General features: G+C 38.7%; 1 protein-coding gene and 1 long non-coding RNA gene across 5 annotated transcripts in view; one reads left to right on the top strand and one right to left on the bottom strand.

The window, feature by feature from the left end:
* RPS6KA2 (ribosomal protein S6 kinase A2) overlaps nucleotides 1-25412 on the bottom strand; it is a 272415-nt gene that overhangs the window by 13333 nt on the left and 233670 nt on the right. For all 4 annotated transcript variants that reach the window (XM_042480351.1, XM_042480370.1, XM_042480360.1 and 1 more), the window contains 8 exons: nucleotides 22075-22139; nucleotides 19937-20039; nucleotides 18993-19123; nucleotides 16431-16556; nucleotides 6410-6499; nucleotides 5464-5622; nucleotides 4690-4851; nucleotides 631-707 (listed from right to left, as the gene is read on the bottom strand). In XM_042480351.1, coding sequence (XP_042336285.1) covers nucleotides 631-707; nucleotides 4690-4851; nucleotides 5464-5622; nucleotides 6410-6499; nucleotides 16431-16556; nucleotides 18993-19123; nucleotides 19937-20039; nucleotides 22075-22139 — 913 coding nt within the window. The remainder of the gene's footprint in view (nucleotides 1-630; nucleotides 708-4689; nucleotides 4852-5463; nucleotides 5623-6409; nucleotides 6500-16430; nucleotides 16557-18992; nucleotides 19124-19936; nucleotides 20040-22074; nucleotides 22140-25412) is intronic.
* LOC121937298 lies at nucleotides 712-25412 on the top strand. Its single transcript, XR_006105098.1, has 3 exons — nucleotides 712-762; nucleotides 24328-24485; nucleotides 24595-25412. It is a non-coding gene; the product is annotated as an uncharacterized LOC121937298 (long non-coding RNA).

The following is a 25412-nucleotide window of genomic DNA, read 5'->3' as shown; positions in this document are numbered from 1 at the left end:
GGATAGAACATTAGCTACTGGGGAAATTCTTTGGAGAACCTTGCACAATTAAAAATAAAATAAAAGGCAAGCAGGTTGGACACAATCCCCTTAATAAGCTTTATCCATGAATAGGGGTTTTTCTCCTCCCCTTGGGGATGAAATTCCAAACTCTTTTATTTCAAAGAGCCATCATAATGATTTTTTTTTTTACTTTGGGGCACTAGAATTTAATGGCTGAAGTTAAACAAATAAGGTAGCTACATTTTAATTTTTTAATTAATTTCTGAAATACATAATCACTTACCTTAAGCATTCACAGTATGGTGAAATATCAAAAATGGTAGTTGAATTAAAACAATAAATCTAATCAATCTTTGAACCCATTTTTTAAACATAAAAAAAAATTAGCGTCCATTTTGTGCCTTGTTTTCAAATCCTGAAAAAAATAATTCTTTTTGGACAGCATTTCCCAAAATCTCCCAGTCCGTTTGGCCCAGTGGCTATTGGGACATGGGAATCTGAAGGATGTTCTCCCCTGCCCCAAGTAAGATTTTCAAGTTCTACCTGTTTCCATTTTTATGATATTGTTGATCTTTTACTTACAAGTGCTATAAAAATGTACAGACACCAAGAGAACTCTGCACCTACCCTGCTAACATGGTGTACAACAGAATCCCTAAGCTCCAGATATCGCAGGCTGCATCATAGCCTTGCCGTTTTAAGACCTTCACAAAGAAAGAAAGAAAGAAAATGATTATCTCCTGCTCCTCTTTGGGACTGGTAAATATTTAAAAATACATTTTTTGATAGTAGTTTCGTTCACATTTGCTTCAACATATTTTCTTAAACTGTTTGATAGGAACATTTTCAGTCAATGTACATGATGAGTTAACAGGCATGAACTATCTTGTACTGTAACAAGTTCTCTTTTTCTAAGACAAAGGGGTCTTAGCTATCATAATCTGTTGCAGCAAAACAATGAAGAGTGCCTGGACAAATATATGTATTGTAACATACTCTATCATGGATGCATATGAAGAAGGTGGCTGCCATAAATGAAAGCTTAAACTGTAATACGTTTGAGGAATTAGGCTCAGGTCTATAAAAACTCATGCTAACAACTTCTTTCTTTCAATTAGTCTCCAAGGTGCTACAACAACAACAACAACAACAATAATTTATATTTCTGCCTCTCCCTACAGATCGAGGCGGGATTACATCATAATAAAATAGACAATACAATTTACAAATATAATCAATAAAATCACAACAGTTATTACAAATTGCTAAAATGAATGGTTCATCATCTGTTTACAATCTTATTAATAATCGGAAATGGGGGTCTTTCTAAAGTTGCTCATAAGAGATCAGGTGGGTAGGCCTGCTGGAAGAGATGCGTCTTAAGTGCCTTTTAAAAGCAATCCAAGTTGGTAGTAAGATGGATCTCTTCCGGTAAACTGTTCCATAGTTTGGGGGCTGCGGCAGTAAATGCCTGATGGGAAGTTGTTGTTAACCTAGTTTTTGAATAATTCAATAAGTTCTTCCCTGATGTTCTGAGAGTACAGGGAGAGGCGTTCCCTTAAGACCTCATTCTATACTGTAATAAATGTGTTATTCCTTAAAGTGTCACAAGACTTTTTCTACTTTATGAGATCTTAGTGTTTGATAGAACCAAATGAACAGAGTTTAATTACCCGTCAGGATTCAATTTATACCACCAAGAACACTCCCATACTATTTGGCTAAATCACACTCTCTCAGATTCACAGGAAGGTAATGGCAAATCAGTTCTCAATAAATCTAGTCCAGGAAACCTTACAATAGGGTCACCATAAACTGGTGTTAATGTGAAGATAATAACAACAAGGAAGGGGATGGGGGGGGGGGGAGGATCTGGCAATTATGGGGCCCACAAAAGGGCCAAGGAGCATTATGAAGCTGCAAACCATCCCCACCCACCAGCCTTGTTGTAGAACATGTTATCTTCTTAGAAATCTACTAAAGCCTAAGACTGATATTATCTTAATGATCTATTGAGCTAAATCCAATTGTTAGTCTCAACTAGTGTATGCTAACTGAATAAGGTAGCTCAACCTAGTAAATCAACATTTATGTAAGTTTAATTCATTCAGTGGGTCTTTTCCAGTTGGGAACTAAAAACAGATTTAGCTCTTTATTTCTACATAAAACAATATGCACACAATGAGCCCGTAACATCACACCAAGAATGTCTTCTTTGGCTACAGGTTGCTAGAGAATCCATTCTTGTATTTTCCCCCCCATAGAAAATAAGGTTTTGGAATATATAACAATAGATAAAGGGATGATTATACTGTAACTATTGATTTTTAAAGTCTGTTTTTCAAAAACTGGTTGTGGTGGTCCTTTGGCAAAGTAATGATGTGACTCTATTTCAGGCTACAAGTGGATTTTGAAACAATGGAAACAGTGGTATGCCTTGGTTTTTGTTAATAGCATGGAAATGCCTGCAGGAGTCTTCAGACCATGTAATTTCAGGGGCCATTACCTAATGAGACTCAGTGAGATTGTAAATAAAAAACAGCATGTAGTTGCCCGTTTGATGAATACACAGCATGTAAAATCTTCCTTCTACAGAGTCAAAAAATAATTTTAGCCATTCGAAAGTATATGCTTCCTAGCTACCAGAAGTTTTGCCCACAATTCCCTAAAAACACAAATGCATTTCATCTAGGCTTTGATGAAATTGGGAGTGATAAAGGATTAAATTTGCATACTGATAGGAGTTCAGGTCTTTGTGATATGCATCTTATTTTCATGCTTGTAATTGTCCCCACTAGATGGCAGGGTATTTCCTCATCTCACATATCCCGAATTACTAATAATGGCCAGAATTTTAAAAAGAGTTATCCCCCCCCCCCAATCCCCAAGGTGGAATATTTCACTAGCAAAATTGTCAATAAGATCTGTGAAATTCTTCTGATTGTATCCACCAGATCTCTCAAGAGCTGGACAATAGTTATATAGATATAAGGAAATATGTTTCTTTAAATCAGTACTTCTCAAATAGTGGGGCGGGCCCCCCAGAGGGGGCGCGAGGCTCCGTAAAGGTATGTTATGCAGAGGTGTACTTATAACAATTTTATAGACAAATGATACTATTTACAGTCGCGCGGGGGGTGCGAAATGTTTTCTTCTTCCTTGGGGGGGGCATGACAGAAAATAATTGAGAAGCACTGCTTTAAATGATCTACAGATCAGAGTTAACCTTAGGACTTTACTGGGATCTGAAGATCCAGAGGGGCCCAGCCTAGGCTTTATTCCATATTACTGTGAAGAGTAAAAAAAAAGAGAACTATAAGTTGTTCTTTCTTTTTGCCATTAACAGTAATAAGGAATACAGCCTGGGCTGAACCCCTATAGACCTTCAGATTCCAGTAAAGTCCTAAGGCTAACTTTTGTACTATAGATTATTCTACTTTTTTGTTTTTCAGCAAACCTAGGATGTCATTCTACAGTGACTTGGTTTGACGGATGATTTAATTTCCCATTATTGTCATTTTGTTTTATTTTGCTGTTGTAAGATGCTTTGATCATATGCTGGGAAAGGAAGATATAGATATATTTGAGTGAATAGAAGAGTACAAAATATTTTTTTTCCTTTTTTGTTAGAATAGTGGAAATTATTGCATTTTCTCAGTGCTGAGAAAATGCCGTACAGGTTGACTTTCCTTTATCCAGAATTCTGAAATTTGAAATACTCCAAAACCCAAAATTGTCTACATGGGTGGCTGAGATAGTGATACCTTTGCTTTCTGATGGTTCAATGTACACAAACTTTGTTTCATGCACAAAATGATGAAAAATATCCTTTATGAAATTAGCCTCAGGGTATGTGTATGTGGTGTATTTGAAAAATAAATCAATTTAATGTTTAGACTTGGGTCCCATTTCCAAGATATCTGATTATGCATATGCAAATATTACAAGATCTGAAAAAAATCTGAAATCCAAAACACTTCTTGTCCCAAGGATTTCAGATAAGAGAAACACATCATTCATTCATTTTACATCCCACTTATCTCCTGGCATGAGTCCCAAATCAACATGGTATAAATGGACTAAATAAATAAATACAATTTATAATTTACCAATCATCTTTCTATTGCTGTTGTGACTGCTATGTGGGAAGCAGCTGTGGGAATGTCATGTGTTACTACTGTACAGTTGGCCCTCTCCTTACGCGGGGATCCATTCCGGATCCCTCCGCGTAAGGTGAATTCCACCTATGCTCAAGCCCCATTGGAAACAATGGGGCTCGTGCACGGCGGCGGCGCACGGGGCGCAACGGGCGTGCACGCCCATTCAATTGAATGGGACGTGCCGCCCCTTCTGCCCCAAGGCTTGAGCATGTAAGCTCAAGTCCGCATAAAGCGTGCCCGCGTATGACGCAGGCGCGCTGTACTGGATATTTCCTGGGATGGAATTAGATATTCAGCAGAACTCCCTGCTCCTATTTTTTTTATAGTCTTCTTCTATCATTTCTTTTTAACCTGTTAGAGAATGCTTGCTTGGCCTCTTCTGTGGTGGGCTACATACATAGCCAGTTAGCTTGCCTGCCTCTCTTTCTTTTAATCAAGAATGCAAATGATTATTCTGCTGTGTCCCCAGCCACCCACTAAAGTTGAGATATGTTACAATTGCTGGATTCTTCCCCTTTTTACATACCTCAGGTGCTACAAAATTGGCTGTGTAACATGGTGTCATTAGTAGGCCATTCTCAGCTCTCAGTTGTTTGGCAAATCCAAAATCACAGATCCTGATGGAGTCTGGGTTCCCAGATTCATCCATGTACAGAATATTACTAGGCTTCAGATCTCGGTGAACAACCTGAAAAAAAAGTTACCACCATTATTCTATAAAGGTGGTATACTGGTGAATCCCAAATGTTCATCTGGAAATTTTTGAGATTTATCAGTAATGGTTAGAGGTTTCTTTTGGATATTAGTGCCATATTTTGACAATCAATGACATTTTCTAAGCAATAATGGAAATAAGGGTGCATTTTAATCATATGCCAAAGGAAATGATTCATTTTTAAAAAACATTTGTATCTAACCCTTTTGAAATATTAAGAATTTCCAGGAGAAAATATTCACCAAGTTTTTCATATTTTCCTTAATGAAAAATTAAAGAATGAAAATGATGATTAGGAAGAATTCAAAGCAGGATTTTGTGGTTCTAGTAAGCCATATAATGTGTCAGTATGTTGGCTGACACTGCAGCTAGAAGGCTGTAAGAACCCAGTGTTTGGTATGGAAGATTAGTGCAACTGCACCATCTGGTGTCATTCCTTCAAATATTCTGGACATCTCATTTCAAAAGGAAATTAATTTTAAGTTCACATGAATTTTGTTACTTTGGGCAGTGCTCCCCATTAGTCATTATTTTTATGATAAAATATATAGGAAGCTAGTTGGATACAGAGAAAATGACACTTACTCCCTGGGAATGTAAATAGTCTACTGTCTTGGTAATAGTGCAAAGGACAGCACTAGCCTCTCGTTCTGAGAAGCATTTCTGTCGAAGAATTCGGTCTAGGAGTTCTCCTCCTCGCATGAGCTCCATCACAAGGTACACATATTTTCCATCATCATAGACCTATATGTGAAGAGAAACCCACAGGTGATAGATTCATAGGTCCCCACATGATCTGAGGGGATTTGTGAGACAGTGTATTATTCTAGCATACGACAGAGGCCATCTCCACAATATGTGGTTTATTATGTGCTTTCCATTGATGAAGTCAATTGTTTCCTCTTTAGACATCTTAGAAACCTAGTACAATCGGTCATCCTTATCCATGGATGTTTTATCCACAGATTCAAGCATCCATGGCTTGAAAATATTTTTTTAAAAAAGTATAAATTCCAAATAGCAAACCTTGATTTTGCCACAAGGGACACCATTTTGCTATGCCATATTATTTAATAAGACTTGAGCATCCACAGATTTTGTTACCTGGAACCAAACGCCAGTGGATAACAAGGGCCCATTGTACTTTAGTCCTGCAGGATATTAATAGGCTACTGATGGATTATATTTAAAGACCCCTGGGAAGTCCAAGAGGATACCTTTTTCCTTCTGTACAGAGACAGCTGATGCCTGACTTCCCCTCATCCTTCCCCCATCCTCTACAGCCACTGAATGCCCATGGAGAAGGGTGCCCTGCCTGAAGGGAGGTAGATAGTTTAGAGTAATTTAGTAATTTATGATTCCCAAACCACTTTGGAATACAATTAAGTCAACTATAAAAAAGCGACAAAGATTCATGAAAGGTAACTGCAGTGTTGTTGTTTTTTTTACTATTTTCCATAACAAATATCTCTTACTTTCCTGTAGATTAGTTTGGTAATTGGGATACATGCACAGATGGGAGGCCACTTACATCTTTGAGAGTTATGATGTTTGGGTGCTGTCCATATCTTAGAAGAATCTCAATTTCTTCAGAGGGGTCTCGTTTGATCTTATCAATTATCTAGCAGGAAAAACACACACAAATAAAACCACTAAGTAGGAAGTTATGGGCTGACAGAATCCAAATGGAAATTCAGCCTAAACCCACAAGCTTCAAAGGCACAGGTGAGATGTATCAGGCAGTTGCTGAGCAATGAAGTGTTTAAGAGAAATGCCTAATAAACAGCAATTAAGAAAAAGAACACCCAACAGAGTTCTATCTTGACCAATGTTTCTGGAATGCATGTTGGGATAGTAACATGCCACTGAACGCCACCATGACAAAAGATATCACCTATAGTTAGACACATGAGAGAGGACAAATCAACTAGCCATTTCTATTAATCATTTCCTTTTTGAGTAACACTGAAAGATAGAGCAGATTCATTAATAACAGTGGGACAAATATGACTTACCAGGAGGAAAAAAGTGTTAACAGCCATGTAATGCAGGAATTTTAAACTGACAGTTTAATCTGTAAATTAATTTATCTCCAAAATGAAGGCAGTACTGAATGAGAATATTGGCCATCTTTGCTTTTGGGAAATAGGTGAGTTTCCACTGTAATGTGTCTTCTAAAAATAAGTCTTCTTTAAGTCTCAATTTGGCTTCATTTTGTGATTCTCATCTCCACCCTAGATGTCACTTGAACTGAATGATTACAGGAATGTGGCATAATTCTTTTAACATGTCTTGAAGGAGAGGTATTGCAAATGTCTTGAAGGGACTTTTTTGCACTATTAGATTTGATTAGTTTAAGTGATTCATCCACCCCATGGCTGAATCTTCCATAAAATTGCTACCAGTTCTTTAAGAAAGAAAGAAAGAAAGAAAGAAAGAAAGAAAGAGATTCTTCTTCTTTTTTTTAAGTGGCACAGTTTTCAATAAAAGTGGGCCATGACTTTTGCAAGCAATACATTTTGTTAAGACTAATGTGTCAGCTTCCCCTTTCCCTTGAGAAGTGAGATCTGGCTACAGTGACATATGCTTTGATTGCATTCTGTCTGGACTACTATAATATACTCTATTTGGGGCTGCCTTTGGAAACTGTTTGGAAATTTCAGTGGGCAAAAAGGCGGGGGCCAGAACACTTACTGGGGCCAGTTACAGGGAGCCTATAATTGGCTTTTTAGACAGTTTTACTGGATATTGTATCTTTCCCAGACACTATTCAAAGTGCTGGGTATGATCTATAAATCCCTATACAGCTTAGGTCCAGACTATCTGAAAAACTGTATCTCCCTATGTAAACCTGCCAGAGTCTTAAGATCTTCATGGGAGGCTTTTCTCTTGGTTCTGTGACAATCACAGGCCCATCAGATAAGGACATAGGAGAAAGCCTTCTCACTGACTGCTCTCAGACTGTGGAATTCCCTTCCACATGAGGCTAGGCTGGCCCCCTTTCTATTCTCCTTTGCTGACGGGTAAAGACCTTTGTATTCAAACAGGCATTTAATGATTAATTGGTTGCAGGTAGCCTTTTTATGGGACATGTGTGCTACATTTTTAACTTCATTGTTACATTTTAAAATTGAAGATCGTTTAAAGTTGCAATTTGTTTAATCGTAATTTAACTTTTTATTACCAGGGCTTTTTGTTTGTTTATGTTTATTTTGTGGTTTTGTTTTGTTGCTTGTTTTAGTTTTGTAAGCCACCTTGCATCCCAAACCAGGAGAAAGGCAGCATATAAATCAAAGAAATAATACACAAATAATAGATTCTTAGTTATTCAAACTATTTATTGACTCAGTATTCACAACATAAATGAATGTTGCTAATGTACTGTACTTTACAGTACAGTACATTAATGTGCTGTTTACTGCAGCAAGATACCGCTGTTTAGCAAGCAATAGTATTTGTACATGAACTCTGTCATTAACCTACCCACCAGGTGGACCAATTTAATTCAACTAGGATCTCATGCAATGTAATAAAAATCACTTTTATGAAGAGAGGCTAAATGGCCTCTTTTCTTATTCTGAGATCTGTCAGAATGTCACACAGCAGGTACAGAAATTCTCCAAACAGGGAAGGCAAACGCAAACCAGGCTGAAGCCATACTTTCTGAGTTGGGGGTCCTTGCCTGCTATAATCCTAGAATGGAAGTGTCTGTGTGTGAGGGAAAGTCAACTGTGGGTACTCAGTGGTAGCAGAACAAGTTCTGGCACATGCACAAAAGCACTTTCCTTAATATTATTCCAGATATTTCAGGAGTGAGACCAAGAATTGAAAACAAAATATTATTGCCAGCTCAGGTCAATTTCCTTTTCCTTGTCACCTGATAAAGGAACAATGATCATTTCCCACAGTTGCTGGGAAACATGAAATGATGATATAAAAAGTACAGACTGAAGAGTTTAAGAAATACAGTACAGTCGGCTCTCTGTATCCACACAGTCTGTATCCATGGATTCAAAAATGTTTAAATTTCAAAAAGTGAACCTTCATTTTGCCATTTTATATAAGGGACACAATTTTACTATGCCATTTAATGGGACTTGAACATCCACAGATTTTGGTATCTACAGAGGGTCCTGGAACTAAATCCCAGCAGATACCGAGGGTCCACTGTACATCATTTGTATAACAGTAGATCTGAGTTGTTGGATTAACAGGACTGGGAAGGATCTCTGATTCTTTTGAATCAAATTCAACCAGTAAAACAAACAATTATAAATAATTTGTTCAGCTAATATGAGTGATCTCTTTCTATGAGTAATGTAACAGGTGGGCCAAGAATTGATAAGATCATAGAATTTGTGGGCCTTCCATCTGTGACACTGTTCAAGGGAGTACACCATTTGCAAGAAAGGAAAATTAACAGACAAATGCAACATTCTTCCTTCTGTGTGTAAATATGTCTCTTTAAAGTACAAATAACAGGAACAGGAGATAAATATGCTTGATTTGCATTTCAGGGCTGACCTCTTTTGCACATCTGTTTTGATTCCAAGCGAATAAAAAAAAGTTGTCTGTCCCTCTCTGCAGTTCTTCAAATGGTTTGATGCAGTTCTTTGGTCACAAAATGTTCACATTCAGGGAAAGTGTGCACAAAATGCACATATTAAGAGAAATATACACTAAATTGTATATGTTGTGAGAAATGCATTAACAAATGCATATAATGGAAGAAGTGCATATGAGGAGGGATGCTAATTTTCATGTAAATCTCTCTCCAAACTTATACAAAATTGGAATGAAATGAGCATGTACAGTAGTTCAAAAAGTTGAGTCGAAGAAACTAAACCCCTCCTTAGGCATTAAAAATGTAACTGACAGTGAGCATGTGAAGAGAGGTTCAAAACCTGGATACTCAATGCACAGAGACATCAGATGTAGTGGACACTCACTTGTTCTGATTCATTAGAGTATCCATTTGAGAAGTGTGACAAGGAAGAAGCTGGAACTAGCACTTTCTCCTCCTCTTGGCCTGTTTACTATCAATTACATTTCTAATGGCTAAATTAGACTGCCTATATAGGGAGGGCAAGAGCCAGCAGCAGTGATGATGGCTTCAAGGGCTATGCTGTAGACAACAGCCTGTCTGGTTGTATATGCAATTGTCTAAAACACTACTCCCAAAGTGCCTTTAGTTCCAAGGACCTCCATGCCCCCATCCAGAAACCAAGCATTTTGAAATAAAAGAACTGGCAGTCTCCTCCTCCTGTGGCCACAATTGCCGATTTTATTGTCTTTCCTTTTTTTTGCTATTGTGCCTGTGGCCTTTCACATCTTGCCATGCTTGCCACTGCTGTCTTTGGTTCTACCTGTATAGTTTCATCAGTGGAGGAACCCAATAGGCTCTCAGATTCATTTATTTCATCCTCACATATGACAGTGAAAACTATGAATGTTTTCTCCCCACAAGGCAAAATAATGAGAATTTGTACGCATTTTCAATCACTTTTTGCATTTCAGGACTTAATATAAAAATATTATGAGGTCTTTTTTGTCCCTGCAGTGTGGAATTGAACTGATGATTAGTATGTTTGGATGTTGCATTCTTTTATAGTGGATAAAAGCCTTATACTCCTGGGATGGAAAGAAAAACGTTTATAATTCAGTGGTCAGAAAATCTTACTGATTTAGCTATGTATGAATGTATATTTTATAAGCATCAGCTTCAAGGAATTATTTTTAAAAATATAGCTAATTTATAATAATCTACATAATGATATCATGTTGTAACATATAGATTCTCTCTCTCTCTCTTTCTCTGACTTTGTAATTACATTTTAAAAATCCAATTAAAAAAGTAAGAGCTTTGTAGAAAACATTATATTTTACACAAAATATACAAAATGTTTTTCACAAAAAAGGTCATTTTCATGTAAAATGCAATTTTCTCTTTTGCTATTTTTACTGTTGACAAGAAAAGCACTGTCATTTCACTCTTGCATAGGGGCAAAAAATCTCGTGGGGGTTGACAGCTTGATGGGGTGTTAAGACACACTTTCTCAAGGGTGAGAACATTTGAAGATATTCTAGAATTAGACAGAATCCATGTTTTGCTTTGATAGATGCCCCTTCTCTTAGAAGCCCCTTTTTGCTTAACTTGTTGATTTCCAGCAGTTGCTTTTACATTTCTGTACTATTTATGTTATGTTACAAAGGCTCAGGCCACTTATTTGGAGATCCTCCAGAGAGTAATATTTCTCAAAGTGCCTGATTCTTTTATTGCACCCAGTGTATTCCAGTGTATTTTAGAAACACAGTTCTTTTTTCAAGGGCATTTTCCTTCTCATAAACTTGTAATAATAAACATTCCTCCTCCTTCCTTTAGCACATATAATTATTTTATCTAATGTGTGGGATGGGCTTTGAGCCAGCTTCCTGTAGTTGAGAAATGGTCAAAATAAAGCTCTCATAAACAAATAAATAAAGTGAGCAGGAAGTAATGTCTGGTCATTTCCTGTTGTTCAGAACCCTCTCTTCAGACTAAAATGATGTGGGGCAAAACATGGTGAGACTACTCCCCCAAAGGTGTTCGAGGGTATTTGGGAACAAAAATAGTTTGCTTTTGGGTGGAGCATGTGGTGTGTATGGCCTTCTAAGGTCTCTCAAAGTTGCCCACCCCTGTTGGAATGGTTTGAGCATTGCACTAGGTAGGACTCCAGGAAACTCAGGTTCAGTTCCTGGATCAGCCACTGAAACCCACTGGATGACCTTGGGCTGGTCACATTCTCTCAGCCTTAGAGGAAGGCAACAGTAACTCCCTCTGAGTAAATCTTGTCAAGAAAATCCTGTGAGAGGGGTTGCCATAAGTTGGACGTGTCTTGAAGGCATAACAACCACCAAGATGTCATTTCCATTGTATTGCCCAGGCGTGGAAGTACACTAATACCCAGAGGCACTGCTTGCAGGACATAACAATCCCATGCTGGTCCTTTGTAAGCTGTGCAAACAGACACTAGGAATCAGCTACTTCAGCTCCACTGGCCATGCTGACATTTCTGAAAGCTGTAGACTAAAAAAAGAAAGAAAGAAAGAATCCCCCTCCCCCAAACTAATATAAAATGTGAAGTTGAAGGCTTTTACAGTCATCATCCATAGTTTTTGTTGGTTTTTTAAGGCTATGTGGCCATCTTTTGGAAGAGTTTATTCCTGACGTTTCACCAGCATCTGTGGCTGGCATTTTCAGAGAATGCTTCCATAGAAGAGGGTGGGGTATATATGTATATGTGTGTGTGTTTATATATGTATATATACACACTGTGTGAACCCTGGTTGAGAGGAAGTGATGTACATGTTAATTACTGTGTTGGTCTGTTGTTGAATGGCAATGCCTCAGGGTCGGAGGATATGCGACCAGGATTTGTGTCTATTTAATTAGTGATCCATTGTCTGCTGGGAAAACCCCTGATCCTGGGTGGTTTTCATTTGCAATTTGCTGGGTCTTGATTTTGCTGTTTATCAGGACTGGCAGCCCAGCTTTAAGGGTTTCTTCTTTCCTGTTGAAACTGTCCATGTGTTTGTGGATTTCAATGGCTTCCCTGTGCATCCTGACCTGATAGTTGTTGGCATGGTCAAGAATTTCAGTGTTTTCAAATAGCATTTTATGCCCAGGGTGGTTTATAACATGTTCTGCTACTGCTGATTTTATTGGCTGACCCAGTTTGCCAGTGTTCAAACTGTGTTCAAATCCTGTGTTTGCTGGTCCTTATGTAGACTTGTCCACAGCTGCATGGTATGCAGTAAACTCTTGCATCTGTGAGATGGCCTCTTCTATCCTTCACTGAGCACAGCATTTGCTAGATTTTCTTAAGTTGGTTTGTAAATCATTTGGAGGTTATGTTTCCACACTACTTTCCCTATGCTGTCTGTGACTCCTTTGATGCATTGTAAAAATACTTTCCCTTTGGGTGGTTGTTTATCTTTACTCCTATGGATTTTTCTGGGTCTGGCAGACGTTCTGATGTCTGAGCTGGAGTAATCATTGGCCTGTAGAATCCAGTCTAGTTGATTCAATTCATCTTCCAAGAGATAGGGTTCATAGATCTTTTTTGCCCAGTCTACCAATGTTTTTACTGTGCTTTTTTTTGTTCTGGGTGATGGTTGGAGTTCTTGTGTTGGTATCGGTCTTTGTGTGTAGGTTTTCTGTATACTGTGTTGCCCAAACGTTGATTCATTTTGCAGATGACCAGGTTGTTCAAGAATGGCAATGTTCCTTTCTTTTCCTTTTCCATTGTGAATTGGATGTTCAGGTGGATGTTGTTCAGATTCTTGGATGTCCTGGTCACCCGCAAACTGAACCAAAGCCCGAAAAACCCACAAAAAAAATAATATAAAATGATTTCTCATTACTTTCAAAAAAGCCCTGCATGCTGGTAACATATTCAGTATTTCAGATGCTGAACAATGGCTGTTGCTCACTAGTGGTGAAAGCAATTCAGAACATGAAGTGACAGATGGATTCAAATTCAGTGAGGAGGGAAGAAATAAGAATGTGCTCACAGAAAAGTGTGGTAGCAGATGGTAACATTTGTTTCTCTGTTTTGAGCTACACATGTAACTTATGCCACTCTCCATTCATGGGAAACTGACAACAAAATACTCTCATGCATGGCAAGAGACATGAAGGAACAGATGAGGATGGTGAAGAGGAAGACTGGCTTCTAGCTCTTAAAAAGACTATGTTTTCTGTTGCTCCAGAGGCTAGAACATGGAACAAGCTACAAGAAAAGAGATTCCACCTAAACATTAAGAGAAACCTCCTGACAGTAAGAGCTGTTCGACAGTGGAACACACTCCCTCAGAATGTGATGGAGTCTCTGCCTTTGGAGATCTTTTAAACAGAGGCTGGATGGCCATCTGTCAGGGATGCTTTGATTGTGATTTCCTGCATGGCAGGGGATTGGGCAGGATTGTCATTGTAGTCTCTTCTAACTCTTATGATTCTGTGATTCTTTTAAAAAGAGACAGGGTAAACTAGTACCAGGCAGCTGTAAGAGAGAATCCATACAGACTACAACCCATTGTCTGCATATATGGAACAGACTAGATGGAGTCCAAGTGCCCAAACCATTCTCTCAATCAAGAATCATGTGGTGGTATAGGGTAAAGGATAAAAAAAGAAGAAACGTCGAGGAGCTCTTTTGGTGGAGAAGGCTTGCTTTCATTCATTCTTTATCTTCCAACTCTATGATTCTATGATCTTAAATTTTACAATTCTCAGTTTTCCGCTTCTGCTCCTAATGTTGAAGATGTTCTTTACTTACAAAGGACCCTTTCACACGACACAACTTTAGTGCTATGATTCCACTTTAACTGCCATGGCTGCATGTATGGAATTGTTGATCTTGTAGTTGGTTGCAGCACTAGAGTTCTCTGGCTGAGAATGCTTAATACCTCTCCCTAAACTAAAAACCCAAGATACCACAGGATGGAACCACAGCAGTTAAATAGGGCTCAAAGGGCTATAACTCTGTAGTGTGAAAGGACCCGGAAAAGAAGGTGATGCTGCACTGTAATATTATGCTAGAGAGCCTGCTTTAAAAAACAACTCAGAATTTTCTTTGCTTCATTATAAATTTCAACCTGATTAGCTTCCTGTAATGAAGCATAAGGCAAATAATACTTAGAAAGAAGAATAGCAAGTGTTGTACCTGTACATACTGAAAAAGCTATCTCAACAACCATTACCAAGCAATGCCAATTTTTTCAACATAATAGTTTACTAGCATTAAACTGATGCTTTTTTAAAATATATATTCGAAATACTTGCTGTTTCTGTTTCTTATTAATTAACTATTTTTGTTGCTCTTCATCATGCAGTGTTAATGCCCTACTCTGCATGCACTATTCAGATTCTGATGACAGGTTATCCACACAACAAAGCCAAAGATGGATAGCCTTAAGTCAAAATACACCCAAGTTTTATTTGATTAATGTGAGATCATCTACATATTTCTAACGTTGCAAAGCTTTACTAATCAATGTATACTCAAAAAGCAAAACAAAACAAAACAAAAGCTGAACACTGGATGATCAGCTAACCAGAAGTAAAAAAATATTAAATGTAGACGCCATACCAATGGTATTTCATGCCTCTTTTGAGTTTGTATCCAAATAACAGCTTTTCCCAACCTGGTACTCTCTGCGACTGTATGCTACAACTTCCATATTGCCCCCCACCATTCTCCTCTTGCCTTGTGGCAAACATAGCTTATGAAACAAAGGGGACTTTCAAAAGCTGTGTATGATAAGGGAAATGGTACTTTGTACTAGGCTTTGAAAGAATATTTTAAAATATTCAAAAATGGTTGAAAAAAACATTTTCAATTGCTGAGAAACACTGATGAGAAGAATCCTAGACTGAGAAGAATCTTCACAATTGGGAACAATTCTATGTAAAATTCAGAAATATTAATTTTGTTTAAGAAGCTTGTTCCACAGTAAGATTCTTCACTGGCAGATTTACATTTTAAACCTTAATAATACTAGTCACGTGAAATATATAGGAAAGACAGCATGCAACCCAACACCAATTAATGTGGCTTTTCACAATATAGTTTTTGTGGGTTTTTCAGGCTATGTGGCTGTGTTCTGGAAAAATTTATCCCCAGAACACAGCCACATAGCCTGAAAAACCCATAAACTATGGATGCCAGCCATGAAAGCCTTGGATTTCACATTTCCACAATATATTTCAAAAGAGCCTTTTCATGTTCAGCAAATTGCTACTTTATACTAACAAAATAAGGTAGAAACACAAGACCCATTAAAATAATAATATAAACTCATGAATGAAAGAAATGCAATGATTCACAGTGACCACAAAAAAACCAGTATTTACCTGTTTGAAGTTTGCTTATCTATACCTGTGGGAATCAATTTTGTGACATAAGTTTTTCTAGACTCAGTCTAGTTCATCTCATGCAGTATACTGAGGCTATGAAAGCTTATGTTACGAACTTCTTTCTCGTAGTCATTCTCAAAGATGGTACAATATACTTTTGTATGCTGACACAGACTAACATGGCTATGTCTTGCAATACTTGTGTGCCTTCAAATTGTTTCCGATTTATGGTGGCCTTAAGGTGAGTCTATCACAGGGTTTTCTGGGGCTGAGAGTGTGTGACTGACCCAAAGTCACCCAGTGGGCTTCCATGGCCGAGTGAGGAATTGAACTTTGATTTCCAGAGTGGCAGTCCAGCTCTCAAATCACCACATCATGCTGACTCCCCTTTGCAAACTACTATAGAATCATTATTTCTTGGCTTGCTGATGATCCTACTAATAGTCATCAGATAAAGTTTCTTTGAGGAATAAAGTACTGTATAAGCTCAAAATGTGTACATGCTTGGTTGTTTAAAATAGGTATCTTCATACTTCTTGCACCCTGAATATTTTTCTTGATCAAACCAATTTTTTTCTGCATCAAACCACTAAAATCCTGCACCAACTGAGCTTGTCAGGTTACCACCAGATGATAAGACACAGAGATTTCATACCTTTACTGCAAACTCTGCTTCTGTAGACTTATGTACACACCTCTTGCATACAGAATATGAGCCAACACCAATATCCTCCTTGATTTCGTATCCATCTGTAAAGTGAATATTGTTCCCATGTAACTGCTACAGAGGAAAACAAAATAACGGCAATAAGAAGGCAGGCCTCATGGCAGTGTCCATCAGAAGACTCTCTTGAATGAAAGATGACTCCTTATATAGTTTTATTAATCAGATGTCTGGTTACTTTGATCCAATTAAGCCTACAATCATTTGCAGATTTTGTTAAGATTAACATTACTGAACTCAGGGTGGACATCTTGTAACTAAATACAGTGTGCCCTTGCTTTACGTGGGGATCCGTTCCAGACTCCCCCGCATAAAGCAAATTCCATATATGCTTGAGCCCCATTTAAATGAATGGGGCTTGTGCGTGTGGTGGTGTGATGGCGCGGCAGCATGCACGTGCCATGGGCACATGCCCCATTAGTACCTATGGGATGGGCCACCCCTTCCTCTCTGCGCGGCTTTCAGCGTATGCTGAAAGCCGCGTATGATGCGGGTGTACTGTATAGCTGAAATTAGTCTGTAAGTAATATTACACCATCTTGAAAATAAAAACTTACCAATATTCATTTTAAAATGTTCTGCTATTTTCTTATTTTATATTAGAATACAAGTGTTCCATTATAATATTTCATTTTTTTTCCTGGAAGTGACCAAGCTTAGAAACACAGAAAGCTGTCTTATACAGTGTATTGCTTCATTTAGCTCCATGTTGCCACTTTTCATTGATTGAAAGGAGTTTTTCAAGGTTTCAGGCAGAGGTCTTTTCCAACCATGTCTGGAGATGCCAAGAACTGAACCAGGTACTTTCTTTGTGTAACGTATGTGTTCTGCCATTGAGATAAAGATCATTCTCCAGTACAAACTTCTAGTATTAGGTGTCATGGCTAACATATGTTTTGTTGCTGACTATTTCTTGTGAGGGTCGTGTTAAGAGAGGAGAGGCATGGTGTGGTGTAAAAATAGCTGATTCTGGCAAAAAAAGAGGGAAGGAGCAGTATTTAACATACTGCAGTGTCCATTCTCCAAAACATGGCTGACATTAGACATGTTCATGCCAGGCATATTCATAGGGAACTTACATTAAAAACAATTAAAATGAGCATAATTTAATAATTCTTAAATGGATAATTTAATAATAATAACATTAATAATTCTTAAATTAATACTATTTTTTAATAATTATGTGGCATAACAATTTCTTATGGGATGGTACAACTGTTTTTAGGGTATCGGCTTCAGGGTAAATAATCTCAGCCAAAACCTCTTGCACATTTTATGATAGTTTAAGATCGAAAAGTAAGCAACTGATTTATGGAAATGCTTCTTATTTAGGAAACTGTTCAATAATTGGAAGTGTTTTATATGTAACCCTACAAGTGCTAAGAAAAAAAAAATGGGATCTGAAGTTTAAATAGATAGATAGACAGACAGATAGCATTTATGGAAGCTTGTAGTTTTTAGTTTGGTTAGTTCTCCCTAAACTGCGGCCTGTTACAGACTGCCAAAATAAAGCTGCTTCGGGTCTCTTTGGAGGTATGCTATTTAAATGATGCATGGGTCCTAAGAGTCCGGAGGTCACGCCAAAGCCACACTCCATTCCTAAGCACTGGAGTGCAGCTTTGGTGCAGCTTCCGGATTCTTAGGATACATGCATCATTTAAACAGCATACCTCCAAAGAGACCCGAAGCAGCTTTATTTTGGCAGTCTGTAACAGGCCTGCAAATCCCAGGATGGAACCATGCAGTAAAGTGGAATCACAGTGCTATAATCGTGTAGTGTGAATAGGCCTCAGGACTAGATAGCATCCAACAAAGCATCCCTTTTCATTTCCCATTGAAGTTGTTATTCATTCTAATGGTTGAAAATAATTTACTTTATTCTTGTGAAAAAACCAGGCAGGGGTAGTATGTAGCAGTCTATGCAGCCCTCAGAAAATTACAGGGGCAGGAAATTGGTTCACAGACCTACCACAGTTTCCCAGTCTTGTCTTAAATCAATATCTGCCTAGAGCCTTAGACTTGACAAAAGAACATGAATAGCCTGGGATAGTCAGACAATGTGTTACTATGCGAGCAAATGGTTAACAATGTTTTCTTGAAACAAGTTCCCTTTGGAATGTTCTGAATAGGAAAAACTGATCAGAAAAGGGTACAGTGGGAAAAATTTCTCCTCACAGTTCTGGATGATGTAGTCTAGATGACTGCATGCATTTCAGGAAAGCTAGAGTGTTTAGGTGTGTCTAGGGCAGTTGCAAACTCAAAAGAAGCATCTTGAAGAGTTCTGTGTAGCTTTGGGAATCAGATATGGGTTGTCCATAGGAATATTTAAGCTGTGTCTGCATGTATACATTTGTAAACAAATATTCTAATATGCTGTAAGCTCTAATGACTTTCAAAAGAAACCAAACCTGTCCAAAGGCTTCAAGTGTGTCTCACTGTTTGGAGAAGCCAGATGAGCATAAACAATAATATACCCAGGTTCACCACACTTACCTGGACAATTGGATGAACTGTCATCTTGTGTGGCTCTTGCTGTGCAGGTTCCTGCACCAAACTGGATGCAACAAAGCTAAACCCTCTGAAGAGATTATGAGCATTGGCACTGGGAGGGACACCAGGGGAATCTGCAGAGGTGATGAGACAGGACTCAAGGAACAGGCAACAGAAGATGCCAAAGTGTCCACCCAGAGAGTACAACATTTCCTTCAGTAAAGCCTAGTAGCTACTGTGCATATCTATCCTACAGCACATATCCTGGTCAATGCTGGCAAGAAGCAACTCTCACATAAGTACCATGACGTTCATTTCAGTATGATAACAAATACCCTTTTCTGTTTCATCTTTGTTTGGCTATAAAGCTGTTTCTGTACTTCCTGGATGGGCAACTCTTAATATAGAGGACAGTAACATCATGTTATGTGAAACTTTCAGTCTTCAGTCCAGGAAGGTGTTGCATGGAACTAGAAGGCTGGTTTGCAGCCTAGAAAGTTGTTGTTTTGAAGGCTGGGAATAGCAGCATGGAACAAATCTGAATTGAACTCAGGAAGCTGTTGTACAGGGGCTTACTCCTGAATACAGAAGGGAGTGCACAGAACTGCTGTGCCTTGTACATCTGGAAGCCATTGAATTGGACTTTCTCTTGAGCAAACAGGCATGGAATTGTGTTCTGTAAGCGTGGTGGAAAATATGGTAAGAATCACATCTTGCCCTACCACTCTTGCCGAAATGCAATGACGCTCTGAGACCTTTCCAAAACTGAATTCAGCTCATAGGTAAGAACAGGCTTTTTGTCTTATCCAGCAGGGCTCATCTTATGTTCTTATGCTTTCTTTGCATTACGTTCCTGGAAGACTGTTGGGTTTTGAATCAAAAAATAATGCTGAATCTATCACTTTTTCCCTTTTCCTTATTGATTGATTTATTTTCTTGATGAATACCTGTTGGTGTCCGTGACGTGAATTCAGGGTCAAAATGAAAAGTGTCCTCTGGCCGTCCTACTGCAGGTTTAAAAGGGGGTTTGATTTCTTTCCTGTACAGTTTCTATAAAACAATGACAAAAACAATAATTGGGTTACTGATTGGTCAACAAGCTCAATAATGCAACAGTTAAGTAAGGTGGTTTATATCCTTCTTGAACCTTGGTGGGTGGGAAAGTGGTAAGGTCCTTGCATTGATTGGAACTCAGTCACTGAGAGCTACATGTATATGGCCTTGGGAAAATAAAACTCTGACCATGCAATCTGTACCTTCAATTTCTACAACATTATCACTCATGAAGTCAGAACCATGTGCCTGTGCACACGTTCCAATCTGTACACTGGAGGAGGAGAAGGGGAGAGAGAGAGAATAGAAACAGCAATGAACCATTTTATTCTCTTTCTCCTTATTTTATTGATTTATACCTTTACTGAATGTCTGCAAAGGATAATAATTTTTGCAGCCTTTTTGAAGTCTGCATAGGTCAGTGAAGGAATGAGTTATCTACAGAGATCTTCCAGACAGGGCTCCAGCCAGTGACGCACAACAACCTGAAACTGCTGAACATAGTAATGAAGGAATGATTTCCTTGAACTATATACTGTACTTGCTACTCCCCACATCCACTCCAAAAAGCAGATATAAGAATGAATTATCTTCTAAAATATCATTTCTGAACCATTGCACTGACAAAGTGATACTGTCAGTAGAAGCCAAAAAAAGCTGAAACTTGGGACCTATGAATCACTTTTCCATTTCTATGTTAATAAGCACACATAACTCATGTCTATTTTTAATTTAGATTGATGTCTTTGCTGAATATATTTCTCAGGCAGCATAACTGGGCAAAAATCATTTTCTCCTTATAGCTTTTGAGTTCAAAGATAGCTGCAGTTACCTTCCTTAAAGGGTCAAAGGACCTAGTTCTCTATGTCTCACCTATGAATGTTCAGCCTGTGTGTTTTCCCTGGTCTGTATGTACTCTGGAATGATGAAGATAAGTCTGAAGACGTGAGCTGTTCACAAAATCTAAGGAGTAATATGGAGACAAGCACAGCTCAGCACCAAGTTCCTTTGCTTATTGTTATTGCCCTTTCTTTCAGAGTTGTGATTGGAGGGAGTTACAACAGGGAGATGGGATCAAACCAGGGATCCTCTAAACATGTTAATTGCTGGTTTAAAGAGACAACACCATAGGCTAGTATATCTGCACAGCTATCTCACTTGCTGTGCTTCTTGTGTGTTGAGTTCAACTCTGTCCATGTCCATGCAACATTTATGTGTTGCTACTGGTACAGTCCTTAATTGTTGGGCACTGGTAGAGTTTACAGCGATACTATCAATATGCATGCCATGTTTATACTGTATTGTATTCTTCTGATTATGTGTTCTTCCCCTCCTCTCTCAGACACACATTTGGATATGTTAGCATACTGACAGTGTATCTCTAGCCTCTCAATGCATGTTTTTAGTCTCTATACAATATATTACTGTTTTAAATTGTTTAAATCTGTTTATATCAATTTAATTTGTATATTGCCCCGAGATAATGAAAGGTGGAACACACACACACACGCACACGAAAGAAATAATTAGAGGTTTACATCTCTAGTATGAATACTTTGGGACCCAGCAGCAAATCCAGGGGATTTTTTCTTTTTATGAATAAAATGAATCAGTATTCATACTATGGTCCTGCAGTACTGATGCATGTTGAATGCTACTAAAGGTGTACGAAAACCTGGGAAGCACATTGTCAAGGAATAAAATTAAGCTCATTGCTGACCTTCTCTGTAACAATTGTGAACGGAACAAAGCAGAGTTGTCCTAACTTTATTCCTCTAATCCTCTCCCTAGCTACAAGAGATAGCTTCCTTTTTAGCAGCTAGAAGCATCATTAGAGGGCACAAAGATTCAACTTCAGTTCAGAACTTATGTTGTTTCATCTTCTGAAAATGACAGAAGACCAACAGACCATCTACTGCTATGTTACCTCTTCTTTAAAACCCCACTATTACCTGTGCACTCAAAGACTCCCATAAAGTGTTATATCCAAAAGGATATAACATACAACAAATGTCTTTAGGGAATTACTTACATTCCAGTCAATAGTAGAGAAAAAGGGATGTCGTTTAATTTCTTCGACTCCATCAAGGCCAGCACCTGTGAAAGCAATGAAAACTGTTAAAATGTATTTTCTTATGGTTCTCCATGTGATTCCTCCATGGCTGACAAAGACAAGACAGAAGGTTTTTTTGGTTGTTGAACAAAAATTACAGAATAGCTTTCCATAAAAAGCTAAATCTGGTCCCACTTTGGCCTATTTTTAAGCGTATCTTTATTTAGTTGTTGGATTATATCCCAGAATGGGTATCCTACTGGGTTGTTATAAAGATCATATGGAAGAGGCAGTGGAGAAGCACATGCACTGTCTTGACTTCTTGAAGCAAAGCTAAAATATAAATACAACAAACAAACAACCATTCCATACCTACTAGCCTGATAACATTCAAGCAGTTAAAACCCTGAAGCACAAGTTTAGTTTCATTCTTCTGCAAAATCTGTTACAAATCCTTAAAAATGTAAGGTCAGATATTTTTCGACATGTGTCTGTTTCATGGATTCATTTTGTTTACTGAAAGTGACTCTGGATCGTTTTGAGTTTGTAAGTACCGATGACGTGGACAAGCTCCTTGGAAGTGTAAGGAGAACAACGTGGTCTCTCGACTCTTGCCCCTCTTGGTTGATTGTCCAGGGCGGAGATGCAATGAAAACATTGTTACATCTTATTCTCAATGCATGTCTTCAGGAGGGTATATTCCCAACTGCCTTAAAGCAGGCTATAGTAAAATCAATTTTGAAAAAACCCTCCCTTGATCCCCTGTTGAGAAACAATTATAGACCGGTTTCTTTGCTACCATTTTTGGGCAAGGTGATCGAGAGGGCGGTTGTCTTTCAACTCCAGGCTGTCTTGGAGGAAACCGATTATCTGGACCCATTTCAAACTGGCTTCAGGGCGGGATACAGAGTTGAGACTGCTATGGTCGCCTTAGTCGATGATCTCTGTCTGGCCACTGACAGGGGTAGCGTAACCCTGTTAGAGCTCTTGGACCTATCTCTCGGGGAAGCTCCAGATGGTGAGGCTGGGGGACAGTTGCTCTCGTAAAAGAGAGCTTACATCGGGTGTCCCTCAAGGTGCCATTCTGTCCCCCATGCTGTTTAACATTTACATGAAGCCTCTGGAAGAGATCATCCGGAAGCATGGAGCTCGGCATTATCAGTACGCTGATGACACCCAGATCTATCTCTCCATGTCTCCGACTGATACAGTGACTAAGGAAGGCATCTCTCCTCTGGATGCCTACCTAGGGTCAGTAATGGGCTGGATGAGGGAAAACAAACTCAGGCTGAATCCAGAGAAAACAGAGGTACTTGTGATAGGTACCCCAAGTCCAGACAGGGAAATTTGTCATCCAGTCCTGGACAGGGTTACGCTCCCCCTAAAGGACAAAGTTCGCAGTCTGGGAGTACTCTTGGATTCATCCTTACAATTGTCATCACAGGTGGATGCGATGGCCAAGAGTGCTTGGTACCAGCTTCGGCTGATACGCCAGCTGCGTCCCTGTTTGGACCAAAAGGGCCATGAAACAGTAGTACATGCACTGGTAACCTCTCGGTTAGATTTCTGTAATGTGCTCTACATGGGGCTACCTTTGTAGCAAGTTCGGAAGCTTCAGTTAGTCCAAAATGCTGCAGCCAGGTTGGTCGCTGGAACATCTAGGGCAGACCACATAACACCAGTATTAAAATCTCTTCACTGGCTGCCCATTAGCTTCCGGGCTCAATACAAAGTGTTGGTTATTACCTATAAAGCCTTATATGGCTTGGGCCCGAGCTACTTGAAGGAGCGCCTCCTCCCACATAACCCGCCCTGCACTCTCAGAACAACAGGGAAACATCTGTTAGAGTGCCCGAGAGTGAGATTGACAACAACTCACAAAAGATCATTTGCGACAACAGCACCGACCCTCTGGAACAATCTCCCTGACGAAATCCGGGTCTGCCCTACTTTGGATGCCTTTAAGAAGGCTTTGAAGACATATTTATTTAGGCTAGCATACCCGTCTGATTCCTTGTAGATATCATTCCTGATAGAAGTTTACCTTACGGACTGATAGATTTTAAGGTTGTATTTTAATGTGTTATTGATATATGAAGATTTTATATTTTGTAAATTGAATGTAATTGTGTTTTGATGTAAACCGCTTTGGTCACCGGAAAAGCGGTATATAAATAAAGCTTTATTATTATTATTATTATTATTATTATTATTATATTTCCTTCTTCTTAGACTGGTGCTTTCCAAATGGAAGGGACAACCTTTACATCACTTCTCACCAGCATAACAATTGGCTGTGCTCACTGGGACTGGTGGAAATTGATCCAATATATCTGGAAGTTACCAGTTAGGAGAAGACTGCTCTACAAGTATATATTGATCTTCCCTAGGTAGAATGGAGTGGGATACTTCTAAATATTCATCTACTTAAAAATTATTTTTGCCTCAAGTTTAATTTATCTTTCTCCCCTTTTCTTCTCTCCTTTTCCATCTGTTCAGCTCATTTGAGTCATCATCTTCAAGAAAACCAACAGGTGCTGAGAAATAATTAAACAACTGTCAGATTTGATTGAGAGAGACATATATGTGATTATGCAGTCTGTTATCTCACTAGAAGAAGAATATTGCAAGGCAGAAGACACTGCACAACAATTTGCATGTTTCCCTGTGTGGTGCTGTTTATTTCTAGCAATCTTTGCTTTCTGCAGTGATTTTTAAAGACCTCTAGCTCCTTGAAGAAGGTACTGGGATACTTCCAAATAGACAGCTCCTAATGTTACCATAACATTGTGCAGCTGATTGGTCTTTTTTTTGTCCATAACAGATTTTCTGTGGTCAGAAAAAAGCAGTAGAAAAAGAGGGAAAGGAAACAACAACAACAACAACAAAAGACACCCTTGTCTGAACATCCAGGAAAATTCTGGAGGCAGGGCAATTGCACACTGAAAGACATGTCTGGAAGCATCCTAAATTCCTGTGAATGCTAGTCTTTTTCTTCGCAATAGTTGTGTTTTCTGGAAAGCAAGTGGGCAGTTTTGCTGAAGGCCTTGTCAACAAATGGTTCTATAAAATGTGACAGCTATGTCAACTGCGTACATGATGTTAAAGCTACATTCACCAGTTCAATGATCAGAAACAGCTTCTTCACAGTCTGGCAGTGAGTAATGAGTGAACACAAATGCTGCTTTCATCTTATGGATGTGGCTGTCAATCTCATGCATACATAGTAGCTGGGTTTTAAGGAATACTTGAAATTTCTGACTTTGTTGTGCTTGGTCAGAACACCCAGAACAGAAATCAATAAACATGAGACTAAA

Source organism: Sceloporus undulatus, chromosome 1 (genome assembly GCF_019175285.1).
Source record: "Sceloporus undulatus isolate JIND9_A2432 ecotype Alabama chromosome 1, SceUnd_v1.1, whole genome shotgun sequence".
Lineage (NCBI taxonomy): Eukaryota > Metazoa > Chordata > Lepidosauria > Squamata > Phrynosomatidae > Sceloporus > Sceloporus undulatus.
This window is presented reverse-complemented; position numbering and strand designations above follow the sequence as displayed.